This window comes from Mus caroli, chromosome 2 (assembly GCF_900094665.2).
Source record: "Mus caroli chromosome 2, CAROLI_EIJ_v1.1, whole genome shotgun sequence".
Lineage (NCBI taxonomy): Eukaryota > Metazoa > Chordata > Mammalia > Rodentia > Muridae > Mus > Mus caroli.
Window position 1 is genome coordinate 60,379,955 of NC_034571.1, and position 11,283 is coordinate 60,391,237.

Consider the following 11,283-nt stretch of genomic DNA (forward strand, 5'->3'; position numbering starts at 1 on the left):
CCTGCCTCTGCCTCCCGAGTGCTGGGATTAAAGGCATGCGCCACCACGCCCAGCAAGACAGCATTTTCAACAAATGGTGCTGGCACAACTGGCAATTATCATGTAGAAGAATGCGAATTGATCCATTCCTATCTCCTCCTTCTAAGGTCAAATCTAAGTGGATCAAGTAACTCCACATAAAACTCAGAAGATTAAACATTTTCATGGTGTGCTAGGAGGACCCAAATGTATCTCGTTTTCACCTGTAGCTAAACAACTCACCAAAAGTGTCCTGGTTTACCACCTCACTTTTTTAATAGTTAGGCCCCAGTTCAGAACAGTTTTCACTTGTCTAACTTGTCTTTCATCCTTTAATATGTGTCTCACCTTTGGATTCTGCCTCCTGAGAACATAACGGACTGTAGGTCCTCCTGGCTTACATACAGAAGGCCTTCACAGTCCTTGATTATTCAGACTTCCTTCCTCAGTTATCTATGAAAAGAAGACTTATAAAGCTTACAAAATTGGCTTTTGTACCTTGTTTCCCTCTTTAATTCAGATTATACATAAAAATTAACTTAAATAAGCACCAGTTTTGTAAAAGAAATTCTGTTTATTTCTGTTGATTTTTTAGAAAACATTTAAAAATAAAAGTATCACCATCCTTTTCAACCATATCATGTATTTATTTCTGCTTCTCTGATTTTCAAATTTGTATGTGCTTTAGCACCAGATATCATTTCAGAGTACATATGAAATTCATAGTTTGCCAAGGTAATCAGGTATTTTAGTGATGTCTGCAACGGCTTTTCTTTCTTTTTTTTTCCAGTTGAGATTTTAGAATTTTTACTAATTGCACTGGTGATCTGACTAAAAAAACAAAACAAGGGTTTCCAGAGGGAAAACTGGGAAAGGGGATAACATTTGAAATGCAAATAAAGAAAATATCCAATAAAAACAAAAACAAAAACCCTTTAGGTATACTAAAATCTCAACCTTTCTTTTCATTCACTGATTTTATAAGCTCTAATTATGATGATTCTCAAAATGTGGTTCGCGAATCAGTGCTATTGCTTTTCCATGAACTTTTTTCAAAAATGCAAATCTTCAGGCCTTTTACTGAACATACTAAACCAAACTGTGCTAGCTCCCATTTTTTTAATTGAAAATAAAAATTTCCATATATTATATTCTGATCACAGTTTTCCCTCCCACAACTCCTCCCAGATTCTCTCCACCTGCCTACCTCCCACCTCCCCACCTTCCCACTTCCCACCCACTGAATCCACAGCCTCTCCCTCTCCCTCTTCCTCTCCCTCTCCCTCTCCCCCTCCCCCTCCCCCTCCCTCTCTCGTCTAAAAAGCAGGGGCAGGGCAACAAAACAGCATGACATTCTGCTATAGCTTTTTGTAGTGTTTTTAACAAGTGTCTTGGTGATGGGAAACTCACTCAAGTTTGTGAACTACTTGCTTATTTTTTCCATGTAGGAACGCTGTGGCGTGTCGACTCTTATCGATAACTTTTAACCAATTTTGTGATCTTTTTGTATAGGTCTCACTGGTTAGCTTAACTGCAAATGCCTTGGGCTATTCAGAACTTGGTGCCATCAAATCCCTCCGAACATTAAGAGCGCTGAGGCCTCTACGAGCCTTATCCCGATTTGAAGGAATGAGGGTAAGACCAGCCATCTTAGAAATTGCTGGAAGAATAATTAAGAACAATCTGAAACTTTCTAGAGTAGAAGGCCAAAGCCATATGGAGTTTGCATCTTTATGTTCACATAGCCAACAGACCAATCAATAATACGCATCCAGCGTCCATCATTTAACTCACAGAACACAATGCCTGATACTCCGAATTCCCTTCATTTTCATTAGAGAATTCTTGATCGTATCTCATAGGTTGCTGTCAGGAATCAAGATTACTCATCTCCCCTCTATTTCCAAATGTACAGGACATCTTACTTGATGATTTAAAACTACCCAATCATGGTCCATCATGTCTCTGCTGCACTGTATTGCGTACTTTGTGCCTTTGAAGTCTGAATGTAGTTGTTTAAGCACAGATTGAGATGTTTAAAAAGTAGGTCAGCTGTGGAAGTCTAATACTCCCTTAGAAAGGTAGTACAAAGGATCGGGAGGAATTTGTGCTGACATTTGTCATCCCCTGGAACAAAAGCCCAAGAATACATATCATCACCATGTAGAAAGTGGTTGTACGTTGTCTCCATGGTATTGAGTACTTAAAAAAAACAAAAAACAAAAACAAAACAACCTTGTAGCTTGTAGAAATGGATGCTTTCTGAGATACTTAAAACATGTTTTCTCTACTCCTAGAACTCAGAAACTTAAGGCAATGACATGGGACAGCTAGCCTACATAGGCAGTTCCTGGCCAGGCTGAGCCACAAAGTGGCACCCTGTCTCAAAAACGCCTTACAAATCAAGACAAAAAGAAAAACGAAAATAAAAAGTTACTTAGACTTTATCCGTGTGTTACAAGCACAAGCACAGATTAATGTTGGGTGTTGGTGTGTAAGCGTGTTTGGGTTTGCTTTTTCTAGATATGTTTGCTTAGGAAGAAATGATTGGTTAGCTGTTGGTTTGCTGGGGTTTTTTGTTTGTTTGTTTTGTTTTCTCTTTAACAATTAAAAAAATCCTTATTTTTTGAAGACGTGACTTTATTTTTTTAAAGATATTATATTCTTTATTAGAATGTGTTTCACAATTTCTATGTCCTTCATATAGTACTAATTCCTCTCTCTCCCCCTCTGTCTCTCCCTCATCCTGTGGGACAAAATCCCAGGCCTTGTGTGTGAAAGGCATGTGATCTGTCACACTGTACCCTCCAATCCTTAGTTTGCTATTGTATGTTTTCTGATTTTAAACTTGGTATTGTTCAAATGATGAGCTCATAAATTCATAACACCACTCACGGTCTTATTTATTTGTTGATTTTAATCACTCTATTTCTTGTGGAAAACTTGTTAATGTATGTGTTCACACCCTAAGAAAACTCCCTCTAGTATAAAATTCATTTCATATTCTTCTAAATTTTAGAGTTTCAAATGTCTGTGCCGTATTGTGATGGTGCACACCTTTAATCCCAGCAGTCGGGGAGTAGAGGCGGGTCAGTCTCTGTGTTTGAGGCCGAGCCTGCTCTACAGAGTGAGATCCAACACATCCAGGGCCATCTAGAGAAACTCTTTCTCAAAAATCCAAACACACACACAAAAGATTCTAAGGTTAAGGTATTAGATATTTCTACTCAATATTAAACTTTGAGGATAGTTACATTTTTAATAATTTGACCATTATTTTTTGTTATAGAGACATTTGCATTTTTATTATGGTGTGTATATTTGCCTGCATATGTGTGTGTGTGTGTGTGTGTGTGTGTGTGTGTGTGTGTGTGTGTGTGATGGCCTCAGAAGCTAGAACAGGGTGTTCCGGTCTCTGTAACTGGCGTGACAGACAGTTCTGAACCTCCATGTGGGGGCTCAGGAGCAAACCTAGATCCTCTTGAGCAGGAAATACTATGACTCATTGAGCTATCTCTCCTGACCATTATTTTCTCCTTTCTTTTTCAAGATGTATTTGTTTATATTCTGTGTATGTTTGTATGCCTGAGTATATGTATACATAGCACACTTATTCAGATGCCCTCAGAGGCAAGAAAAGAGTGTTAGATTCCTCCCAAATGTTTGCCACTTCACATGGGTACTGGAAACCCAGCCTAGGTCGTCTAGAAGAGCAACAGCGCTCACCACAGCTGAGCCATTTCCCAAGCCGAAATCATTGTTTTCTAATGATATTTGAAAGTAAGTGAACAAAGCTTATCTTCTCATGGGTTTCTTCCTTCTCCTCCTGTGCCAGGTTGTTGTAAACGCTCTCCTAGGAGCGATCCCATCCATAATGAACGTACTTCTGGTCTGCCTGATCTTTTGGCTAATATTCAGTATCATGGGGGTGAATCTCTTTGCTGGCAAGTTCTATCATTGCATCAACTACACCACCGGGGAAATGTTTGATGTGAGTGTGGTCAACAACTACAGTGAGTGCCAGGCTCTCATAGAGAGCAATCAGACGGCCAGGTGGAAGAATGTGAAAGTCAACTTTGACAACGTGGGACTTGGATATCTTTCTCTGCTTCAAGTAGTAAGTGACCACCTTACCATTGCTTATGACTAAGTTGTCTTCCAGATGAGCGTTGCAGCTGTTAGAATGACTATCATCAAAAAGAAAAAAAAGTTAACCAATTTCCAGCAACCTCTACACGCTGTTTGTGGAAATATTAATTAGTAAGCCTCTGAAGAGCTCCCTCAAAAAACTTATAAAATAACTACCATATGACACTCCCTTCTCTTTCACATACTGATTCCACATTGCATGTTGGGAATATACCAATTCTAATTGCAGTATCACTTACAATCATTATCCATGATATCATTCTATCAGTGTGCGATTGTCTAAAGAACATGTGGTATATGCTCACAAGGAACAATATTCAACTGTGTCTCATGGTGACACTCTGTTCCTGAAATGTTTTTTCAAAGTTCATTATAATAATCATTCTTATAATTGTAACTGTATCAAAGTCCATGGAGGTGACCTTTATGATCACATATTGTGACAGTAGATCAGGATTTCATTATAGATGTTAAATATGATGCACAAGAAGATTTTTATAAAATATAGGAGTGAATAATGCATCAACTAACAAACATGTCCACATAATAACAACAAACCATGTTACACAAATGGACTTGAATGAATCTTGGTTAACTACTTACACGTTTTAATTGTTTTATTTGAGGGGTAGTATGGGATGTGTTGATACATGTACACACTGTGTAATGTGCATCTAGAGGAAGCTTGTCTATCACCTTGAACCTTTGCCATTTTTTTTTTGTGGTAGAAATATCCAGAATGCTTCCCCAGGATTTTTGTTTCCTTGTTTCCACTTTTACTCTGATAATCTATTTTCTAAACTGTAATAAAGAGAAGAAGTAAATATGTTGATTGTTTTACAGGCCACATTTAAAGGATGGATGGATATCATGTATGCAGCTGTTGACTCAAGAAACGTAAGTTTACATTGGGAAAATGGCTTATGTATATCAATGAGTATATCCATATTATTGTAAACTGTTGATGGCCAAAAATCCACACATAACTATAGATAAATGTATAGAACACAACTATTTTACTAAAGTAAAATATTTTTGTTACATTATTTCTTTCAAAAAATTTTTGTTGGGGATTTGTTTCTTTAGTTAAAGATTCCTTATCATGTGAAAAGTCTAATAGGAACCTTCTTCAAAATAACTAGTAGTCAAAAAATGAAGCTGGCCATTTTTTTATTTTTTAAATTAATTTATTTTTTACATTCCATATTTTATTACCCCCATCCACCCTCCAACTCTTCCACATCCCATACCTCTTCCCCACCCCCCTGTCTCCACATGAATGTCCCCATCCCCCATGCGACCTGACCTCTAAACTCCCTGGTGCCTCCAGTCTCTTAAGGGTTAGGTGCATCATCTCTGAATGAACATAGACCTGGAAGTCCTCTACTGTATATGTGTTGGGGGCCTCATATCAGCTGGTGTGTGCTGTCTGTTTGGCGGTCCAGTGTTTGAGAGATCTTAGGGGTCTAGATTAATTGAGACTGCTGGTCCTCCTACAGGATCACCCTTCTCCTCAGCTTCTTTCAGCCTATCCTAATTCAACAACAGGGGTCAGCTGCTTCTGTCCATTGGTTGGGTGCAAATATCTGCATCTGACTCTTTCAGCTGCTTGTTGGGTCTTTCGGAAGGCAGTCATGCTAGGTCCCTTTTTGTGAGTACTCCATAGTCTCAGTAATCGTGTCAGGCCTTGAGACTTCCCCTTGAGCTGGATCCCATTTTGGGCCTGTCACTGGACCTTCTTTTCTGGCTTCTCTCCATTTCCATCCCTGTAATTCTTTAAGACAGGAACAATTATGGGTCAGAGTTTTAACTGAGGGATAGCAACCCCATCCCTCACTTGATGCCCTGTCTTTCTGCTAGAGGTGGACTCTATAAAGTCCCTCACCCTACTGTTGGGCATTTCATCTAAGGTACCTACCTTTGAGTCCTGAGAGTCTCTTACCTCCCAGGTCTCTGGTGCATTCTGGAGGGTCCCCCCAACCTCCAATTTCCCAAAGTTGCTTGTTTCCATTCTTTCTGCTGGCCCTCAGGGCTTCAGTACTTTCCCCTCACCCAATACCAGATCAGGTTCCTCTCTCATCCCAACTTTCCCCTTTGCCCTCTTTCCCTCCTATGTCCCTCTCTCAGTCCCCACTTGTTATTGCTTTCTTCTCTCTCCCAAGTGGGACTGTGGCATTCTCACTTGGGCACTTCAGCTTGTTGAGCTTTTTGAGTTCTGTGGACTGTATCTTGGGAATTCTGTACATAATTTTTTTTTGCTAGTATCCACTTATTAGTGAGTACATACCATGCATGTCCTTTTGGGTCTGAGTTACCTCACTCAGGATGCTATTTTCTAGTTCCATCCATTTGCCTGCAAAACTCAGGATGTCCCCGTGCTTAATAGCTGAGTATCTATATCCATTGTGTAAATGAACCACATTTTCTGTATCCATTCTTCTGTCATGGGACATCTAGGTTATTTCCAGCTTCTGGCTATCACAAATAAGGCCACTATGAACATAGTGAAACATGTGCCCCTGTGGCATGGTGGGACATCTTTTGGGTATATTCCCAAAAGTGGTATAGCTAGGTCTTCAAGTAGATCTATTTCCAATTTTCTGAGGAACCTCCATATTGATTTCCAGAGTGGTTGTACCAATTTGCAATCCCACAAGCATGGAGGAGTGCTCTTCTTTCTCCACATCCTCTCCAACATGTGTTGTCACTTGCGGTTTTCATCTTAGCCATTCTGATTGGTGTAAGGTGGAATCTCAGGGTCGTTTTGATTTGCATTTCTCTGATCAGTAAGGACTTTTTAGTTAGAAAGTTTTTCTTGACTCACTATACATTTTTTGAAGACTTATTTCATAGATATGAGTGTTTTTGCCATGTTTGTATATCTGTGTGTCTTATTTGTTCCTGGTGCCCAAAAGGCCAGAAGAGGGCTTCAGACTCCCTGGAACTGGAGTTACAGACTGTTATGAGCCACCATGTGAAAGCTGGAAATTGAGCTCTGGTCCACTGGAAGAGCAACAAATATGCTTTTTAAAAAAAAGGTTGTATTTATTTTATGTATATGAGTGCTCCATCTGCATTCCAGAAGAGGGCATCATATCTCATTTTATGGTTGTGAGCAACCACATTTATGATAATTTAATGGGATTAAATGTGGTTGCTGGGATTGGAACTCAGGATGTCTGGAGTGAAGCCAGTGCCCTAAATCATCTCTCTGGCCCTGCAACCAATGCTTGACTACTGGGCTTCTCTCCAACTCCTGATTATGATTTTTTTCCCTTTCTTTTTGGTCTTTTCTCATAAGCTTGGGCCCTGGTGCTTAAATTTTTTATGAAGTATACTTTCAAAATAAGATGTTTAGTTCTTGTGAAGAGGAATCCTCAGGGCAATTTTCTTTATCTGCCATGAGTTTCCTCCAGTATTTGATCTTCAGTGAGGACGGATATGACTAATGATGACTAACATGGGGAACACAGGAAACAAAACAAAGGAGCCATAACTTAATAGTGTCTCCTACCAGGAGGCAAAGTGGGTAAGGAACGGCGGGGACTTGCAAAATCTACCTTAGAGCACAGAGGAGTTTTTTGCTTTGATTTTTATTAGTTTCATACAATTGACCCAAAGAAAGTAGCATTTTGGAAGTATTTCTGGTATTCTAGAGCCCTCAGATTACTCTCAAAATGACATTTTCCTGTACTGGCAATTAGCTCTCCATATTAAAAATCCCTGAATTGTCTTTTCAACCTCATAAAAAGAGAGAATAGGATAGACTACCAGCAGAGGCAGAAGATGCTTAAAAGCCCTTCGTGGCATCAGCAATTTAAGCTGTAGTTGTTTTCAGACAGTATACCAAGGGTTACCTCATATTATTTCATTTAATTTACATAATAGCCTCATATGCTTGCTAGTAACTCAATTCATTATTGAAGCAAAGACATCCAACATATTCAATGGCAGAACATTTTTGAACAATGATTTGAAACTGTGTTACGATGGTTTCTGCAGGAGATCTTTCTCTCTATCTCTTGGATTAATTTACTCAAAGCTAATTCTGCCTTTAGCAACAGCCTACATGGCACACAGCTTACTTTGCTTCTCTTCCTTAGAAACCTAGCAAAAATTGTCTATGACAGAAGTCCTCACACCCAAGCATACTGTACAAGAGGAAAGCCAATAGGCCACTGAAATTATGAGGAAGAGTTTCTGGCTCTTTTTTTAACATTCATTTTTGTTTAATGTAGTTTACTTATCTGAGACAAGGCCTCTCTGTGGAGCCTTGACTGACCAGGAACTCTTATGTAGATCAAGCTGGTCTCCACTCAGATATCCACCTACCTCTGCCTCCTGAGTGATGGGGTTAAAGGCTTTGCCACCACACCAGGTTCTGGCTTTTACTTTCATTAGTCAACGTGAACATGAAAATTGAAATCAAAATGTGACATTACCTATACACCTACCAAACTGACACTATTAAAGTGTGATAATGTCAAGTGGTCCCAAGAATAAAAAACAAAAAGGACCCTGTTTCATGCTGGTGGTGGAGAATGATATGAGTATGTATTATTTATAATGTAGTTGAGAGGGCAGAGAGATGGCTCAGTGAGTGAAGGTGCTTGCTGGTTTGAGTTCAATTCCCACTACCCACATATTTCAATGGGAGAACTGACCCCTAAAAGTTGTCCTCTGATATCCACATGTATACACTCATACACACACACACACACTCTACCACCATCATCACCACCACCACTACCACTGATAAATAAAATAGTGGGTATTATCACATTATTTAATAAAGTTCAATTATCATTTGCTCTTTGCTTTTATACTCATGAACAACTGTATAGGACAATTTAAGTACAAAAGATTTTGGAACAACAAGAACTTGAATTAACTGAAAAAATAAACGCAAACACATTAAGGCAAAGAAACTGCACTCACGTGCGCGCGCTTGCGCGCGCGCGCACACACACACACACACACACACACGCGCACCACAATTTTGTTTGTCAGTTCAAAATTGATACAAAATAATCTTACTGTTGAAGAATCAACCAACTCTAGGCACCAACTCTAAAACATAGAGAATTAATAATTATAATAAGGCAAGGCTAATGTCACTGCCAGTGGTGGTGTCTAGACTGCAGAAGAAAAAACACATAATTCCTGAAGTACTTGATTTGTGTGTTTCTCTTACAAGATTTTATGTTAGACAGTTTTACTCTAGTGTGTTATATTTGATTTTATAAGGTTTGAAAATGTTATTTTACATTGTTATGCATATACACACAAGAGAGAAGTCAAATGATTGTCAAATAAATAATGCTCAGCTTTACAATCATTTTGTTGCTGTTTATTTTATCGTATTTCATTTAAAAATAGGTTGGTTATGGTGCTCAGCATTGATGTCACGATATCAATGTAAGTTAAAATACGCTGCAGCTTGTGTTCTTGCTCACCCATGATTGATTAACGGAGTGATTGGAAGCATCCTATGAGCCTTGAACTTTTGATTACAGCCAAAACTTTCATCATCACTGATTTTCCTCCAAGCTCTGGTCAAGACAGAGAATCATTATAACACAAACAGCAGCTACTGGAGAGAGTGGGTCAGCATGTCCACTATCAGGAAGGACAGACCCTAGTCACGTGTACACACACAATGTGGTTTCTAGACTTCGTAGGAAGTGTGTACGATTAAACCTTACGCACTCTTACTCATATTTGCGTATTTGACTTTCACAAGTTACTCTAAAAGCTATGGGTTTGAGCGTTGCCACATCACGAGAGTGAGGACTGGGGAGAGAAAGCAAATATAAACTATTGGAAAAGATGGTAATGAGACTCCAACTTCGCCACTGTAGCAAGAAGTAATCCTGTTAGTGTGCTGTGCTGAGATCTTTGCTTCATAAGGAAAAGCACATTCACAATGTAGGGGTTTATTTAGTGAGACGATTATAATCACTTAAACTGTTGCTCGAACATATTTTATTTTCTCAAGAATGTGAAGAGTCTTGCAGGATTCAACAGGCATGTTAGACCTGGGGGTTCCTGCAATCTGTTAGACATTTGTCTATTTGTTTCATGTTTAGAGATTCCGTGATGCACCTCTAATGAAACTATTCACTTTACTGGTTACCTTTCTTCATATTTTAGGTAGAACTGCAACCCAAATATGAAGACAATCTATACATGTACCTTTACTTTGTCATCTTTATTATTTTCGGCTCATTCTTCACACTGAACCTGTTCATCGGTGTCATCATAGATAACTTCAACCAACAGAAGAAGAAGATAAGTATATTCAGATTTCCTTCTGGCTGGGAAGACTGAATAGAGTTCACCATACTACGTCCTTCACGCTCCACAACACAGAAACACGATGCAAACATCAAATACATTTAACATTTAATATGTTTTTAAGAATTTAGACCATTTACAGTTCCCACACACTCCTTTGAAGCCTCCTGTGTGTGGATGTGCCATCTCTGGCATACCTAATATGTTGACCGAGTGAATCTTTGCAAATGCCAAGTGCCATATTTGGAATGCTTCTTTTTTTTTTATTAGGTATTTTCTTCATTTACATTTCCAGTGCTATCCCGAAAGTTCCCGATATCCCCCCCCCACTCCCCTACCCACCCACTTCTACTTCTTGGCCCTGGCTTTCCCGTGTACTGAGGCATATAAAGTTTGAATGACCAATAGGTCTTTCTTTCCACTGATGGCCGACTAGGTCGTCTTCTGATTCATATGCAGCTAGAGACACGAGCTCCTGGGGGAGTATTGGTTAGTTCATATTGTTGTTCTACCTATAGCGTTGCAGATCCCTTTAGCTCCTTGGGTACTTTCTCTAGCTCCTCCATTGGGGGCCCTGTGATCATCCAATAGCTGACTGTGAGCATACACTTCTGTGTTTGCTAAGCCCTGACATAGTCTCACAAGAGACAGCTATATCAGGGTCCTTTCAGCAAAATCTTGCTAGTTTATGCAATGATGTCAGCATTTGGAGGCTGATTATGGGATGGATCCCCGGATATGGCAGTCTCTAGATGGTCCATCCTTTCGTCTCAGCTCCAAACTTTGTCTCTGTAACTCCTTCCATGAGTATTTTTTCCC

The 11,283-nt window shown here is 39.4% G+C and overlaps 1 protein-coding gene across 4 annotated transcripts in view; it reads left to right on the forward strand.

Moving 5' to 3' along the window:
* The window catches only part of LOC110289695 (sodium channel protein type 2 subunit alpha), a 128,047-nt gene that overhangs the window by 107,855 nt on the left and 8,909 nt on the right, over positions 1 to 11,283 (forward strand). For all 4 annotated transcript variants that reach the window (XM_029472745.1, XM_021156037.2, XM_029472744.1 and 1 more), the window contains exons 21-24: positions 1,531 to 1,653; positions 3,854 to 4,135; positions 5,011 to 5,064; positions 10,321 to 10,458. In XM_029472745.1, the coding sequence (XP_029328605.1) occupies positions 1,531 to 1,653; positions 3,854 to 4,135; positions 5,011 to 5,064; positions 10,321 to 10,458 (597 nt within the window). The remainder of the gene's footprint in view (positions 1 to 1,530; positions 1,654 to 3,853; positions 4,136 to 5,010; positions 5,065 to 10,320; positions 10,459 to 11,283) is intronic.